Source organism: Elephas maximus, chromosome X, assembly GCF_024166365.1.
Source record: "Elephas maximus indicus isolate mEleMax1 chromosome X, mEleMax1 primary haplotype, whole genome shotgun sequence".
NCBI classification, from domain to species: domain Eukaryota; kingdom Metazoa; phylum Chordata; class Mammalia; order Proboscidea; family Elephantidae; genus Elephas; species Elephas maximus.
In genome coordinates this window covers 109302707-109320337 of record NC_064846.1, presented here as the reverse complement: position 1 = coordinate 109320337, position 17631 = coordinate 109302707, and the positions used below count along the sequence as shown (strand labels likewise).

Below are 17631 nucleotides of genomic sequence, written 5' to 3'. Positions count from 1 at the left end.
CAAGAATCAGAGGCCACAAAGCATCCAGGCTCACCTCAACAGTTTTTGTATTTTTATCTAAGAACCTGTTCAGCTTAACCTTCCTGACAGCTCCTATTGTTAAGAGCTTAGATTCTGCAGCCACTTTACTGCCTGCTCAGGAGAGATCTTCAGAAAAGAGCCTGCCGTGTCTCCACTGCTCAGCCATCTTCCTGTTGCTCATCCCAAGGTTGGGAACGATCTTTGCCCTGAGAGACGTCAGAGCCCAGTCAGTGACCCAGCCTGATGGTCCTGTCTCTGTCTCTGAAGGAGCCTCACTGGAGTTGAGATGCAATTACTCCTATTGGGAAACTCCTAATCTCTTCTGGTACACTCAGTACCCCAGCCAAGGCCTCCAGCTTTTCCTTAAGTAGGGTACAGGTGACCCCCTGGTTAAAGGCATCAAAGGTTTTGAGGCCGAATTTAGGAAAAGTGAATCTTCCTTCAACCTGAGGAAACACTCTGCTCATTAAAGGACTCTGCTGAGTACTTTTGTGCTGTGAGCGACACCGCGCTTTGGACTGCAGGGGGAGCTGAACACAAACCTCCTGAGACACTACGGAAGATTAGTTACAAAAACGAACTTCTCTCAGTCCCCGAAATAACTGCATCGGAAAGATTTTGGATTCTGACATGGTAGACGTCGTGGTGTTTGTATCATGCAGGGACTTGCTGAGCCATTATGGGGCTGCTAAACTTTAAATGGTTGGATGTAGGCATTGCGACATGGCACAAGACAGTTTTGTTTTTCATTCACCATTTTATCTTTAAATAACCCAAAACAAAGGGTGAACTCCTTTTGTGGGTTTCTCTCCTTCTTGCAAACATACTGCCTTCCTAAATTGGTAATTTTGGAATGGTTTTCCTTTAATCTTTCCTCTAGTTCCACAGTGTGCTGGTTATTTTCCCTTAGTTTTAGATGCCCCCGTTTAGAAGGAAGAAGATTTATTGGGATGGTGAATGGCTTAGAACAAGGCATATTCATGTGGATTTTAGTAAAATTATTACAAATATTGCAGAAAGAGGAATGAATAATTCAAATTCCTTAGTATTTCTTTTTCTTTTTTAAATTGTATTTTAGATGAAGGTATACAGAGCAAACAAGTTTCTCATTAAACAATTAATATACACACACATACACACACAAAGAAAGTAGCCCAAGTAGATGGACAGAAATAAAGACCCAGGAAATCTGGGGAAACCAGCTTAATGCTAAGTATTTGTCAAATCCAGTGCTAGGCTGGAATTATTAAATTGTCAAGGAGAAGACTTGTTTTGTTTAGGGTTTTTTTTTTCTCCCAGATATGAATGGAACTTACAGAGCTAAAATAAAAGAAGTTCAGTGGGACCTGCCTGGAATGGCCATATTTTTCTTACAATTGTTATTACCACTTACTGGCTAGAAACAGAACACACCTAAGGACTACAAAGAAAAAATACTGCTGCATTAGGAAATGCCAGACATAGATGGAATCTGAAGAAACATTCTAGTTCAATCTTCTTGTCAACTCTCTTCTTTACAAAAAGGGCAGGGGTGAGGGCAAAGGAAGGAAAGCAAGCCACAGAGCAGAGTAGTGATTAGATCAAAATTACAGAACAAGTTAATGAACAAGCTTGTGTGCTCAGATTCCTGGGCTGAACATGTTACAGTTCCCCCTCCCCTCAGAAGTGGAAGAGTTTGCAGAAATCATCACAGAATTTCAGAATTGAAAGGTACTTCTCATCAACCTCCCTTCTAATGCAAGGACTGTTTGTGTAATTATAATCTTTATGTGGCCAAGGGGCTACTTAGCCAAGTCCACTGTCTGTCTATATAAGAACTGCCTGAAGTTTCGGCAGCATCCAGGCTTCTCTCCTGTTGTTCCAGAAAGGAGTTGCCTCAGTCTTTTATTCATTCTATTCTACTTGCAGCTGGGAAGATCATCTAAAGAATCAGAACATGGAGAGCGCGTTGAGGAGGAAGGAGACAAAAGAATTTGAAAACTTTCCCAAGACACTCAACATGCCTCTTCTTTTCTCTTCACCAATTCCCTACACCTCAAGCCCAACAAAGTCTCTGAGCCTAGGATCAGATGCTAAAGCACTTACCAGGGTTGTCGGGTTGCATGATGGCCGTGAGAGAGGTGTGAGGAAACAGCATGGCTGCATCCTTCCTCATGCCCTGAAGCTGCACGGTGTTGCCCTGGAACATGACCCCATGCACATCAGTCTCGGTGCCCAGGCCGAGCAGGTGCCAGGCCACCATGTCACCCTTGCACATGTCCAGCCTGGGCAGGTTAGAGAACAGAAACCCATTAATGGCTGGAAAACAAGAAAACAAAGCAAAATTGGAAGATGAGACTCAAGCACCAGCCAGTAACATGGCATCAGTTCTGTACTATGATTTCCTACAACTGGAAACTGCCAAGTCATCCTCAGCCCCTCTGCCTTCTTCCCTAAACCACTTTGGTTATACTTATGACAGCTAGTAGATATTTCTGTCTCTCCCTCAGTATCCCTTGTGGCCACTCCACACATCCAGACCTGCCTCAACTCTCCACAGCCCAACTGCCACTCCACTCTGCTCCAGTGTAAGCTCCTGCCTCCAGTGCAATTCCCCCACAGGATCCTCACACTGCCTAAGGCTAAACTTTCTTAAAAAAAAAACTCAGAGATGGGATCACTTATTTAGCTTATTTTTGAAGCCGTTCAAGGGTTCCCCACCATCTACGGAATGAAATCCTGACTCCTTAGTCTGGTTTCAAGGCTCTTTGGCATGAGGGCCAAACTGGTCTTTCTGGCCTCATCTCCTGCCACTCCTTCACCATGCCTCATGTCTTGGCAACACTGAACCACTTTCCACTGCCACACGCCATCTTCCTTCCCCTCCTACCCGCTGCCAAAAGCACCAACCTATTTCCTCTTCCTTGGCTTCTGTGGCATCACACTCTCCTGGTTCTCTTCCAACCTCTCTAATAGTTCATTATCCATCTTGCTCTCATTCTCCATGCCCTGCATAAGTGTTGGGGTTCCCCAGGGTTCCACCTTCAACTCTCTACCTGTCTCCTCTTCATCATCACTGCCACTGCCCTGGTTCTTGCCCTCATCCTCTCTGGCCTGGACTTCTGCAGTAGCTTCCTCCCTGGTACTCCTGCCTACACTCTGTCTCCCTCTCCCTCACATACACACCCCATTATCATATGAACTCTATGTTCTCTGCATCCCCAAGGCCTTAAACATGATAGGTGCTTATAAAACATATGCTGACTTTTCACATGCTATTCCTTCTACATGGAGTAATCTTCCTTTATGGTCTCTCTCTATGGTAACCTGTAATTCGTCCATCATGTTCTGGCACAAAGGTCACCACCCTGCGAAGCAGAGATATCTCTCTATCTCTTTCCCACAGCAATTTTGCATCACAAAATTCTGCAGTAGCACTTACCACACAGACTACAATGATTTATCTATCTCCTGCACTGGATTGACCTAGCAGGAAGTACATCATTTAATTTTTTTCTTTTATATATGTGACAGCCTGAGTGCTTGGTACATTGCCAGGTACCAATTAGGTGCTCAGTAAATTCAAACTGAAATGAACTTGGCCCACAGGACTGTCTTACTTTTTCCAGCTAATGGAAATGATTGGTGATGGGAACCAAGAGATAGCGCCAAAAGGCAATGCACTTGTTCTTCCACTCCTCCCACCCTCTTACCCTCCTCTGAAAAATACAGGGAAGCCTGTTTAGAGTTGACCCCCACAATCGCTGGAACTATCCATAATGAGACATCCTGTCTGATAATCCCCTGGACTGCCTATGGGAATATTACCAATACCCCGATTCTGCTTTCCCTGCCCCTAATGTCCTGATTACAAATCTATTCAGTGTTCAAGCCCCAGCTCAAGCACTATTTTTCCTCCAGGAATCCTTTTTCTTTTCTTTTTTTTTTTAATTTAGAAAACTTTATTTTTCAGATTGAAAAATTATCAGGGAGATTTGAGAGCACATTATATACACTTAACAATAACGGGGTGCTATTAAAAGGAATAATTTGATCAAAATAAAGGAAAAAAATCCTAGAAATGTAAATAATGTCATTTCTGAATTAAAAAAATACAAAGACACACACAAAATAATAAAGTTGAGGAAATTTCTGAAATGTAAGCCCCCAGAAAAAACAAAATCAAGAAACAGAAAATAGGAGTGGAATGATGAGATGCTTAGAGGACTGATTCAGGATGTTCGAGATTCGACTAGGTGGTATCCCAGGGTTAAGTATTGAACTGTGTCCCTCAAAAAGTTATATTGAACTCTGAACCCCTGTACCTATAAACATGACTCTGTTTGGAAACAGGGAGTTTTCTTTTGTTATGTTAATGGGTCGTATCATTGTAGGATAGGTCCTAAACCTAATCCCTTTTTCCACTCATTATTGTATTTTAGATAAAGGTTTACAGAACAAACCAGCTTCTCATTAAATAATTAGTACACTTATTGTTTTGTGACATTGGTTATCAACCCCACAACATGTCAACACTCTCTCCTTCTCAATCTTGGGTTCCCTATTACCAGCTTTCCTGTCCCCTTCTGCCTTCTAGTCCTTGCCCATGGGCTGGTGTGCCCCTTTAGTCTCATTTTGTTTTATGAGACTGTCCAATCTTTGTCTGAAGGGTGGACCTCAGGAGACACTTCATTACTGAGGCAAAATGGTGTCTAGAGGCCATAAGCCAGGAATTTCTCCAGTCTCCGTCTGACCAGTAAGTATGGCCTTTATTATTTATTTATTTTTGTGTTAGAATTTTGTTCTACAATTTTCTCCAGCTCTGTCTGGGACCCTCTGTTGGGATCCCTGTCAGAGCAGTACGTGGTGGTAGCAGGGAACCATCTAGTTGTACTGGACTCAGTCTGGTGGAGGCTGTAGTACTTGAGCTCCATCAGGAATTTGGATTAATCTTTCCTTCGTGTCTTTGATTTTCTTCATCCTTTCTTGCTCCAGAGGAGGTGAGAACAGTGGAGTATCTTAGATGGCCACGCACAAGCTTTTAAGACCCCAGATATTGCTCACCAAAGTAGAATATTTTCTTCATAAACTATGTTATGCCAGTTGAGCTATATGTTCCCCAAGACCACGATCCCCACAGCCCTCAGTCCAATAATTTGGTCCCTTAGGCAATTTGGATTTGTCTATGCAGCTTCCATTACCTTGCCTTGGACAGTCTGTACTGGCTTCCCCAATACTGTGTACTGTCTTACTCTTCACCAAAGTTAATACTTATCTATTGCCCATTTAGTGTTTTTCCATACCCACCGCTCCCCTCCCTCATAACCACCAAAGATTGTTTCTTTTTGTGTGTAAAGCTTTTCATGAGTTTTCATAGTAGTGGTCTCATACAATATTTGTCCTTTTGTGATTGACTTATTTCACTCAGCATAATGCCCTCTAGATTCATCTATGTTGTGAGATGCTTCACAGATTCATCATTGTTCTTTATCCTTGCATAGTATTTCACTGTGTGTATGTACCATAGTTTTTTTATCCATTCATCTGTTGTTGAGCGTCTAGATGGTTTCCATCTTTTTGCTATTGTGAGCAATGCTGCAACGAACATGAGTGTGCATATGTTTATTCGTGTGACGACTCTTATTTCTCTAGGATATATTCCTAGGAGTGGAGTTGCTGAATCATATGGTATTTCTATTTCTAGCTTTCTAAGGAAGCACCATTTCATTTTCCAAAATGGTTGTACCATTTTGCATTCCCACCAGCAATACATAAAATTTCCTGCAGCCTCTCCAACGTTTGTTATTTTCTGTTTTTTGGATTCGTGCCAGTAATGTCTTTGATTTGCATTTTTCTAATGGATAGTGATTGCGAGTATATCCACATGTGTCTGTTAGCCGCTTGTATGTCTTCTTTGGTGAGGTGCCTGTTCATTTCCTTTGCCCATTTTTTAATTGGATTATTTGTCTTTTTTGTTGTAGAGGTGTTGGATTTTCCTGTAGATTTTAGAGACTAGATCTTTGTCGGATTTGTCATAGCCAAAATTATTTTTTCCCTGTTTCTAGGTTCTCTTTTTATCCTTTTGGTGAATTCTTTTGATGAGCATAATTGTTTAATTTTTAGAAGATCCCAGTTACCTAGCTTATTTTCTGGAATTTGTGTGTTGTTAGTTATGGTTTGTGTCCTGTTAATGCTGTGTATTAGGGCTTCTAGCTTTGGCCCTATTTTTTCTTCTATGGCCTTTATAGTTTTTGGTTTTATATTTAGGTCTTTGATCCCCATTTGAATCAGTTTTTGTGTATGATATGAGGTATGGGTCCTGTTTCATTTATTTGCAGATGGACATCCAGTTTTGCCAGCATCATTTTTTAAGAAGGCTGTCTTTTTCTTAACTGATGGGCTTTGGGCCCTTGTCAAAGATCAGGTGACTGTAGGTGGATGGATTTACATTTGGGTTCTCAATTCTGTCCCACTGGTCAATGTATCTGTCCTTGTACCAGTACCAGGGTGTTTTGAGAACCATAGCTGTATAGTAGGTTCTGAGGTCAGATAGTGAGAGTTCTTCTACTTTCTTCTTCTCCAGTAGTGCTTCACTTATCCAGGATCTCTTCCCTTTCCAAATAAAGTTAAGGGCTAGTTTTTTCATCTCTTTAAAGAATGCTGTTGGTATTTGGATCGGGTTTGCATTGTATTTGTAAATCGCTTTTGGTAGAATTAACATTTTCACAATATTAAGTCTGCCTATTTTTTTTTTTATTCATGAGCACGGTATGTTTTTCCATTTATGTAGATCTCTTTTGGTTTCTTGCAGTAGTGTTGTGTAGTTTTCTTTGTATACATATTTTACATCCCTGGTTAGATTTATTCCTAAGTATTTTATTATTTTATGGGCTATTATAAGAGATATTGTTTTCCTGATTTCCTTTTCATCTTTCTCTTTATTGGTATATAGGAATCCAAGTGATTTTTAGATGTTTATCTTATATCCTGCTACTCTGCTGAATCTTTGTTAGTTGTAGTAGTTTTATCTTGAAGTCTTTTAGGTTTTCTATATATAGTATCATATCATCCCCAAACAGGGACAATTTTACTTCTTCCTTACCAACTTGGATGCCCCTTATTTCTTTTTCTTGCCTTACTGCTCTAGCTAGGACTTCCAGCACAATATTAAATAGGAGTGGTGAAAAGGGCATCCTTTTTTTGTTCCTGTTCTCAAGGGGAATGTTTTCAGTCTCTCTCCATTAAGAATGATGCTGGCTATTGGTTTTGTATACCACAACCAAACCCAGAGCCATCGAGTCAATTCCTATAGTACAGAGTAGAACTGCCCCATAGAGTTTCAAAAGAGCGCCTGGTAGATTCGAACTGCTGAATCTTTGGTTAGCAGCCATAGCACTTAACCACTATGCCACCAGGGTTTCCATTGGTTTTGTATCGATGCACTTTATTATGCTGGGAAATTTTCCTTCTATGCCTATTTTATGGAGAGTTTTTATCAGGAATGGGTGTTGGACTTTTCAATTACCTTTTCTGAGTAGATTGAGATGATCATGTGATTCTTTTATTTATGTGGTGGATTACGTTGATTGATTTTCTAATGTTGAACCATCCTTGCATACCTGGTATGAATCCCACTTGGTCATGGTGTCTATTATTTTTTGGATATGATAATGAATTCCACTGGCTAGAATTTTGTTGAGAATATTTGCATCTATATTCATGAGATATACCAGTCTGTAATTTTCTTTCTTTCTTTTTTTTTTTTGGTGTCTTTGACCTGATTTTTTTTTTTATCAGGGTTATGCTTGCTTCACAGAATGAATTTGGAAGTATCCTTTCCTTTTCTATGCTCTGAAATATTTTGAGCAGTACTGGTGCAAGCTCTATTCTGAACTTTTTCTTTTTTATAACTTTTATTGTGTTTAAGTGAAAGTTTATAAATCAAGTCAGTCTCTCCCACAAAAACTTATATACACCTTGCTACATACTCCCAATTACTCTCCCCCTATTGAGACAGTCTGATCTCTCCCTCCACTCTCTCTTTTTGAGTCCACTTTGCCAGCTTCTAACCCCCTCTACTCTCTCATCTCCCCTCCAGACAGGAGATGCCAACATAGTCTCAAGTGTCCACCTGATCCAAGAAGCTCGCTCCTCCCCAGCATCCCTCTCCAACCCACTGTCCAGTCCAATCCCTGTCTGAAGAGTTGGCTTTGGGAATTGTTCCTGTCCTGGGCCAACAAAAGCTCTGGGAGCCATTACCACTGGGGTCCTTCCAGTCTCAGTCAGACCATTAAGTCTGGTCTTTTTATGAGAATTTGGGGTCTGCATCCCACTGCTTTCCTGCTCCCTCAGGGGTTCTCTGTTGTGTTCCCTGTCACGGCAGTCATTGGTTGTAGCCAGGCACCATCTGTTGATTCTGATCTCAGGATGATGTAGTCTCTGGTTCATGTGGCCCTTTCTGTCTCTTGGTCTGGTAATTACCTTGTGTCCTTGGTGTTCTTCATTCTCCTTTGATCCAGGTGGGTTGAGACCAATTGATGTATCTTAGATGGCTGCTTGCTAGCGTTTAAGACCCCAGACGCCACTCTTCAATGTGGGATGCAGAATGTTTTCTTAATAGATTTTATTTTGCCAATTGACTTAGATGTCCCCTGAAACAATGGTCCCCAAACCCCTACCCCGGCTATGCCGGTCTTTGAAGCATTCAGTTTATTCAGGGAACTTCTTTGCTTTTGGTTTAGTCCAGTTGCGCTGACCTCCCCTGTATTGTGAGTTGTCTTTCCTTTCACCTAAAGTAGTTCTTATCTACTATCTAATTAATGAATACCACTCTCCACCCTCCCTCCCTCCCCCCTCTCGGAACCACAGAAATAATGTTTTCTTCTCAGTTTAAATTATTTCTCAAGATCTTATAATAGTGGTCTTATACAATATTTGTCCTTTTGCAACTGACTAATTTCACTCAGCATTATGCCTTCCATGTTCCTCCATGTTATGAAATGAAATGTTTCACAGATTCACCTCTGTTCTTTACTGATGGGTAGCATTCCATTGTGTGAATATACCATAATTTATTTATCCCTTCATCCATTGATGGGCACCTTGGTTGCTTCTATCTTTTTGCTATTGCAAACAGTGCTGCAATAAACATGGGTGTCCATATATCTGTTCATGTAAAGGCTCTTATTTCTCTAGGATATATTCCGAGGAGTGGGATTGCTGGGTCATATGGTAGTTCTATTTCTAGGTTTTTAAGGAAGCTTCAAATCACTTTCCAAAGTGGTTGTACCATTTGACATTTCCACCAGCAGTGTATAAGTGTTCCAATCTCTCCACAGCCTCTCCAACATTTATTATTTTGTGTTTTTTGGATTAATGCCATCCTTGTTGGAGTGAGATCGAATCTCATTGTAATTTTGATCTGCATTTCTCTAATGGTTAATGATCGTGAACATTTCCTCATGTATCTGTTAGCTACCTGAATGTCTTCTTTAGTGAAGTGTCTGTTCATACCTTTTGACCATTTTTTAATTGGGTTATTTGTCTTTATGTAGTTGAATTTTTGCAGTATCATGTAGATTTTAGAGATTGGGTGCTGATTGGAAATGTCATAGCTAAAAACTTTTTCACTGTCTGTAGGTAATCTTTTTCCTCTTTTGGTGAAGTCTGTGGATGAGCATAGGTGTTTGATTTTTAGGAGATCCCAGTTATCTAGTTTTTCTTCTGCATTCTTTATAATGTTTTGTATACTGTTTATGCCATGTATTAGGGCTCCTAACGTTGTCCCCATTTTTTCTTCCATGATCTTTATCGTTTTAGATTTTATATTTAGGTCTTTGATCTATTTTGAGTTAGTTTTTGTGCATGCAGTGAGTTACGTGTCTTGTTTCATTTTTTTGCAGGTAGATATCCAGTAATGCCAGCACCATTTGTTAAAAAGACTGTCTTTTCCCCTTTTAACTGTTTTGGGGCCTGTGTCAAATATCAACTGCTCATATGTGGATGGATTTATGTCTGGATTCTCAATTCTGTTCCAATGGTCTATGTGTCTGTTGTACCAGTACCAGACTGTTTTGACTACTGTGGCAGTATAATAGGTTCTAAAATCAGGTAAAGTAAGGCCTCCCACTTTGTTCTTCTTTTTCAGTAATGCCTTATTTATCCTGGGCCTCTTTCCCTTCCATATTAAGTTAGTGATTTGTTTCTCCATCTCATTAAAGAATGTCCTTGGGATTCGGATTGGAATTGCATTAAATATATAGATTGCTTTTGGTAGTATAGACATTTTTATGATGTTAAGTCTTCCTATCAACGTGCAAGATATGTTTTTCCACTTATAGTAAGCCTTTCTCTGAACTTTTGGTAGAATTCATCAATGAAGCTATCGGGGACAGGGCTTTTTTTTTTCTGTTGGAAGTTTATTTATTTATTTTTTATTACCTTTCAATCTCTTCTTTTGTTATGGGTCTGTTCAGATTTTCAGAATCATTTTATGTTAGTTTGGGTAAGTAATGTGTTTCTAGAAATTTCATTTCCTCTCGGTTTTCAAATTTGTTGGAATTTTTTTTTCATAGTACTCTGATTCTTTTTATTTCAGTTGGGTGTGTTGTAATGTCCCCCATTTCATTTCTTATTTGTGTTATTTGCGTCTTCTGTTTTTCTTTTGTTAATTGGACCAGTGGTTTGTCGATTTTGTAGATTCTTTAAAAGAACCATCTTTTGGTTTTGTTGATTCTATTGCTTTTCTATTCTCTATTTCATTTATTTCTGCACTGATCTTTATTATCTCCTTTCTTCTGGTGGCTGTGGGCTTCTTTTGCTGTTTTCTTTTGATTTATTTGAGTTGTATAGCTAATGTTTTGGTCTTGTCCCTTTCTTCTTTTTTGATGTGTGCATCTATTTCTATAAATTGACCTCAGAACACTGCCTTTGCTGTGTCCCAAAAGTTCTGGTATGATGTGTTTTCATTCTCATTTGATTGTAGGAATTTTTTTATTCCCTCTTTGATTTCTTATATTACCCAGTGGTTTTTATTCAGGGTGTTATTCAGTTTCCATGTATTTGATTTTTTCCCCTTGCTCTTCTTGTTGTTAATTTCTACTTTGATGGCATTGTGGTCAGAGAAGATATTTGTATTACATCAATGTTTTGGATTTTGTTAAGGGTTGCTTTGTGGTCTAAGATGTGGTCTTTTCTCGAGAACGTTCCATGTGTGGTGGAGAAGAATTTGTACTTTGCAGCTATTGTGTCAAGCTATGAGGTCAAGTTGTGTGACTGTGGCCTTCAGATCTTCTGTATCTTTATAGAGTTTCTTTCTAGATGCTCTGTCCTTTACCAAGAATAGTGTGTTTAAATCTACTACTACTATTGTGGAACTGTCAATTTTTCTTTTCAGTTCTGTTAGAGTTTGTTTTATGTATTTTGTAGCCCTGTCATTGAGAATGTACATGTTTATTATTGTGATGTCTTAATGATGGATTGTCCCTTTAATCATTATTTATGCCCTTCTTTGCCTTTTATGTTGGTTTTTGTTTTAAAGTCTCCTTTATCTGAGATTAGTATTGCCACTCTTGCTCTTTTTTGGAAGCTGTTTGCTTGATATACTTTTCCCATTCTTTGAGTTTTAATAAAGTTGTGTCTTTATTTCTAAGGTGTGTCTCCAGACAGCATATTGATGGATGCTTTTTTTTTTTTTTTAGTCCATTCTGTCACTCTCTGTCTGTTTTTGGGTAAATTAAAGGCATTTGCTTTCAGTGTAATTATTGATAGGTGTGAGATTATTGCTGTCTTTTTTTTTTTTTGTGGTGCTGACATTTTCTTTGTTCCTCTTACTCTCCTGTTCTGAATTCCTTTTGTTTGTGGGTTTTTTCCATTTGTTTTTGTAGATTTTATGTTTACTGAGACTTTGTTTTTCTTCTTTATTTTGATGAGTTTGTTAACTTTCTCTGTGGTTACCTCAAAATTTACCCTTATCTTCCTAAGTTTGAACCAGTCTTTTATTACTCAGTATTGCATTGACTACGTAGCCATTTGAAAAGTTTTTTTACCTATAGTGTTTATTCCCTCTTTTATTGCTCTGACTTTGCTGTGGTTTTATGATTAACCTCTCTGGTTCACTGTTGTAAATCTTTTAGTTCTGAGTGATTATTGAGAGTTCATTACCTAGGTTGGTAGCTAGCTGATGCATTCTTGCATCCTAGATTCAGGTTTTCATCTGATGTTTGTTCTCTAACCAAAGGACCAGGGATCCTTTTTCTTGATTGTTTCTCCTCAATGTTCTTTTTTCCTGAAGTCCTATGTCACTTAAAAGCTGTTCCTCACAATTTAGCACTTAATTATAGACTTCCCTGTATCATTCTAATTTTTTTTGTGGATGTTATTAGTCTTGTCTCATTCCAAAATGCTAGGATCTCCTTGCAAGATGGGGTCATGTCTTCCTATTCACTCACTCACCCACCTACCCACTCATTTGTTAGTTCGTTAATCCAATAAATATTTACTGTGTGTTAGACAGTGTAGAGGGTAGTGTATAAGATATAGAGATAAGCAACACCCAGTACTCACCTTTAAGGAGACTGTACTCTAGCAGAAGTCAAAAACCATAGCAGAAGTCAAAAGCAACATAAAAAAGTAACTATAGTATCAAAAAGTATATGGAACTTGCTATTAAAATGGTCTAATCAAAATGCAATGATATTTCAGAAGAAGGTGTCATCACTCTGGCCTTGGGTGATAATATATGGCTACACAGAGGAGGTGACTTTTGAATATTACCTTAGGGAATGGGCAGAATTTTCACAGGCAGAGGGCAAAGATGTAAAGAGGGGAATTTCAGGTGGAGGGTTGCAAAAGTAATATATATATATACACATACACACACACACATATATACACATATTCCTGGAAAGAAAAATAGTCCATTTGTCTGGCATATGGCATAGGAAAGGAGTGGTAGTAGGAAATAGGAAGAGGAAGATAAGCTCAGAGGTATCAGCCCAGCTTATTCCTCTTGTGCCAATCCCTTCTTCCAGTGCCCCCCCCATATGTAATACAGAGCAGGGCACAAGAAGGTGCTACCTAAAGGATTTTTGTATTAGATCAAATCTCTGAATCTAGCTTTTCACTTGTGCAGGGTTGACAAATGGGATCAGTGTTTTCAAGGATGAGCCATGGTTAAAGTTAGCGTTATATTTTGCTTGGGAACCATTATCTGTAGCCCAGAGCAAAGGTATTGCCCGTACCATGCATCCGATTGGAGTCTTGGAAGCCCTTGGTATCGTCTGAGAGCAGTCGGGAATCCAATATAGCAGCCGCTTGATTGGCACTGCTGTACCAGCTCTTGTTCTCATCCAACACAGTGAAGAGTAGAAAGAATTCCTTATCCACCCCTTTCTGCAGGCCAAGTGGAGAAGATCGGAGGAAGGAATGACAATAGTTTCAGCAGTTGTGGACTGTGAAGTTGCAGACCCAAGGGAACCTGATTCTAATTTTCTTTCCCATACTCAAAGCAATGCCCATACCTCCTGCCCAGAGCTACAATTGTTGCTCCTAGGCTAATCTCAAATTGCAAGTGGATGAAAAGAAGTCAGAATAAAGGCACAATATGGAGGAATTAGAATACCAGAAGGGAGGAATGTAGGAAAGGAGGCAGAGAAGAAGCAAAAGATGAGGATTAAGGAGTACACTGAGTAAAATAGGCAAGGATCTAGAATCACCTGGGGAGAGGAGTGGGTGAAGGTAGCCAGGAGAGCAGGGGAGGGTTCTGAGGGAAATTAGAAAATAAGAGAAAAGAAATTATTATTATTGCTGTTGCAGCTTACATTTATTGAGTATTTACTATGTTCCAGACACTGTGCTAAGCACTTTATATGGATTATTTTAATTAATCTTCACAGAAACCTGAGGTACTTCCTTTCACTGTTAATCCCTTTTTACAGATGAGGAAACTGAAGCAAAGAGAAGTTAGATAACTTGCCCAAAATTACACAGATAGAAATGGTGGGCTAGATATGAAAGAATACAAGCAAATATTAAGGTAGATTTATGGATTAAGAGCAAGGGTTAGGAGCCACTGAGATGAGAAAAAAAAAAACAGAAGATGATGGGAGGAGCTAAAATGGAAAGAATATGGGGTAAGGCAGTTGTGTGTTTTGAGGGCAGTTGTGTGTTTTGTGAGTGAAAGAATAGCGTGCAAAATAGCATGACGTCAACAACAATTAATTTTGTGATTCAACAGCTTGGTTAATTTTTTTTCTATGCCCTCACCTCTGGAACCTAGCTCCATGCATAAGTCCTATTCAGCACACCCAGCCTCATCCTCCTACCAGCAGGCTTCCCAGCCAGAAGCTCTGGCAATACCTGTTTGCCATCTGCAGCCAAGGCACCAGCCTTGCACACCAGCAGGGGGCCCACGAGGCCAGAATTTGTATCTCTGATGGGATCTGTGGCAGAGAAATACATCCAAGTAAGACAGGCAGGATCCTGAGCACTGGGGCCAGCGTGGGGGGGTACCGTCCAACGGTATGTTACTTTCTCAAAGGGCTTGGCCACCAAACCGGGGTGGGATGAGCCTGCATAAAAAAACATAGGATTCATTATTCACAATGACTAGAGTGAAAACCATCAGCTCCAAACATGGGGTAAAGACCAGAAACTACAAAACCAGTTCTGTGGGTTAGCAGTGAGTAGAATATTGAGAAGGACCGTGAGCTAGAAGTCAAGAGAGAGACCCCAAGTTTGGTTTCTAGGTCTGCCGCTACTTTCTATATGAACTGGAACGATTTAAACTTCCCTATATTTCAGTTTTCCAAAATCATAGGACCTCAGAAATAAAAGGGACTTTAAAACTTACAGTCATTTGAAAACATACATTCATCTGTTCTTATATCTCTTACAGCTGCTAAAAATCTCTAGTGATGGGAGACTCACTACTTGTCATCATAGCCGGTTCATCTTTGAATGACTTTGATCGTTGATCAGTTTTTCCTTTTTATATGTATGTATATATGCATGTGTGTGTATATGAAAAGACATTAAAGGGGTAATTTTAAAAGTGGACACAGGACATGGTCACACAAGGCACAGAAATATATATATGTATATATACATATTTCTAATGTACAGGCTTATTAGTAATAAAATAAATGAAAAATGAAAAGGGAAAGATAACTTTTTGCCTATCAAATTATCAAATATTTTGTAAATTATGATAATCAATGCCGGCGAGAAGTGGTTCAGATGGCACCTACCCCTCTCATTTACCTATGAAGAGTTAGTCTAAATGGGAATAGCCCTTATTGAAAAACTAACAAAATGTATAAAAAACCCTAAAATGTTCATGCACACAAAAACAGTAAGTAAAGTTCACAATAAATGTTGGAAAGAACGTTCAACCTAAAGTAATCAAACAGATGCAAATCATAACAGTGAGTGTTGTTGTTGCTGCTGTTTTGTGTATAAGACTGTAAGGTTAACACAGATTGCAAAGACTGCCCCAGTGGTCTTAAAGCTAGCAAGCCATCCAAGGTACAACAATTGGTCTCCGTTCACCTGAAACAACAGAGGAAGGAGAATCAGGAATCAGAGGAGGAAACTGAATGTGTGTCTGGTTACCGCCATGAACAACTGCCTCCTTTGACATGAGACCAGGAGAACTGAATGGTGCCTGGCTACAATTACTGAATGTTTTGATCAAAGAGTCTATGGAAGAATCCTGATCAAAAGGAGGAAAATGTGGGAAAGCATTTCAAATTCTCATGGAATCCAGGCTTTCTGGAGCCACAGAGGCTGCATGAGCCACTAAAACTATTGTGCTGAGGAAATCTTTAAACTTTAAACCAAAACTATTCCCTGAAATCTTCTTTGAACCAAAAAAAAAAAAAGGAAAAGATTATTTAAATTAGCAAATCACATCTGCTTTGAGTACTGTCCTCTTTAAAAGAATTATCTGTGTGAGATCAAATTGATAATGGCAAATGGAAAGGTTGGATGGGAAGCTTAGAGGGCTGTGAGTTTAAGATAATGGTAGTGGAGTAAAGTTGAAAAGGAGAGTAAGAATGGTAGCACAACTTGAAGAATATAACCAATGTCACTGAATTGTACATGTAGAAATTGTTGAAATGATGTATCTTTGGCTGTGTATACTTTCACAAAACAAACAAAAAGGTTGTCCCAGTGCTAGTGAAGTTGTGAGGAAAGGGGCCCTCTCACGCCCCTGTTGATGAAACTGAAAATTGATGGGACTACAAACCTCTCCAGGAAGCAACTTGGACATAGCCCTGGTGGTGCAATTTAAGCACTTAGCTGCTAACTGAAAAGTCAGCAGTGTAAACCCACCAGCCTGTCCATGGGAGAAAAGAGCTGGCAATCTGTTGCCATAAAGATTACAACCTAGAAAACTCTATTGGGCATTTCTACTCTGTCATATAGGGTTGCTATGAGTTGGAGTCGACCTGACAGTGCACAACAACATCAAAAATTTTACCTTCTGATACAGCAATTCCACATCTTAGAAATATATTCTGAAGAAATAATCACAAAAGTGTGCAAAGATGCATATACAAGGATATTTATAGCTTACAATAGAGTAATATAATTGAGCGTGGTTTTAATTTATCTTACTTATTTTTTGTTTCTAACTCAGTAAATTTTCAAACATGTAGAAACCTTTAAAGAATAGTACGAAGATCATCCTACCATTTACCACCTAGGAATGATTGTTAACATTTTGCCATGTTTACTTTATTTACACCTATGTGTATGTATAGCTACACACACACGCACACACACAGTTTTTGTTTTTGCTGAAGCATTTAGAAATAAAATGCAGACATCATGACATTTCCTCCTAAATACATCAGCGAGCATCTCCTATGTTACCACAATATCATTTTCACACCTAGGAAAATTCCTTAATATCGTCTAATATCCAGTTTATATCAAAGTTTTTCCATTTATTTCTAAATTTTTTCTTAAAACTGTATTTTACAGCGAGCATCCAGTCAAGATTCACACATTGCATTTGGTTGTTATGTTTCTTTAGTTTCTTTTTTCCCATGACATTGACTTCTTGAAGAGGCCAGACCAGTTGCACTATATAATGTCCTTTTATTCTAGATTTTCTGCAACTTTTTGACCTTTATGTTTTCATATTGTTTGATAATTTTTGCCTAGAACTAACATGTTTTAATATTATTCTTAAAGAAAACAAGGAATTAATATTTCCACTTCTAGATTTTTCTCCTAAAACAATAATCCAAATTGCAAACCAAGATGTATGGATACAACCAGACATTGCAACATGGTTTATGATATTAAAAAAATACTGGAGGGGGGACCTACACGTCCAAACAATAGAGGATAAGGTAAATAAATTATGGCAAATACATACGGCAGAGTATTATATAGTCATTAAAATGTTTATAACATTATAACTACATGGAAAATGGTCACAATATAATGGTGAGAATGTTGTTGTTAGCTGCCAACAAATCAGCCCCCGATTCATGGTGAACCCATGCACAAAGGGAACAGCCTGTTGTAATCCATAGGATTTTCACCAGTTGATTTTCAGATGTAGATTGACAGGTCTTTCTTCCTAGTCTGTCTTAGTCTAGAAGCTCTGCTGAAACC

At 39.0% G+C, this 17631-nt stretch overlaps 1 protein-coding gene across 6 annotated transcripts in view; it reads right to left on the bottom strand.

Annotated features, from left to right (window-relative positions):
- HEPH (hephaestin) overlaps nucleotides 1–17631 on the bottom strand; it is a 211130-nt gene that overhangs the window by 149241 nt on the left and 44258 nt on the right. For 3 of the 6 annotated variants that reach the window (XM_049872967.1, XM_049872971.1, XM_049872969.1), the window contains 3 exons: nucleotides 14359–14570; nucleotides 13242–13392; nucleotides 2107–2319 (listed from right to left, as the gene is read on the bottom strand). The exons of 2 other annotated variants lie outside the window; for them this stretch is intronic. In XM_049872967.1, the coding sequence (XP_049728924.1) occupies nucleotides 2107–2319; nucleotides 13242–13392; nucleotides 14359–14570 (576 nt within the window). The remainder of the gene's footprint in view (nucleotides 1–2106; nucleotides 2320–13241; nucleotides 13393–14358; nucleotides 14571–17631) is intronic. One more of the 6 variants, XM_049872970.1, reaches the window with a different exon arrangement.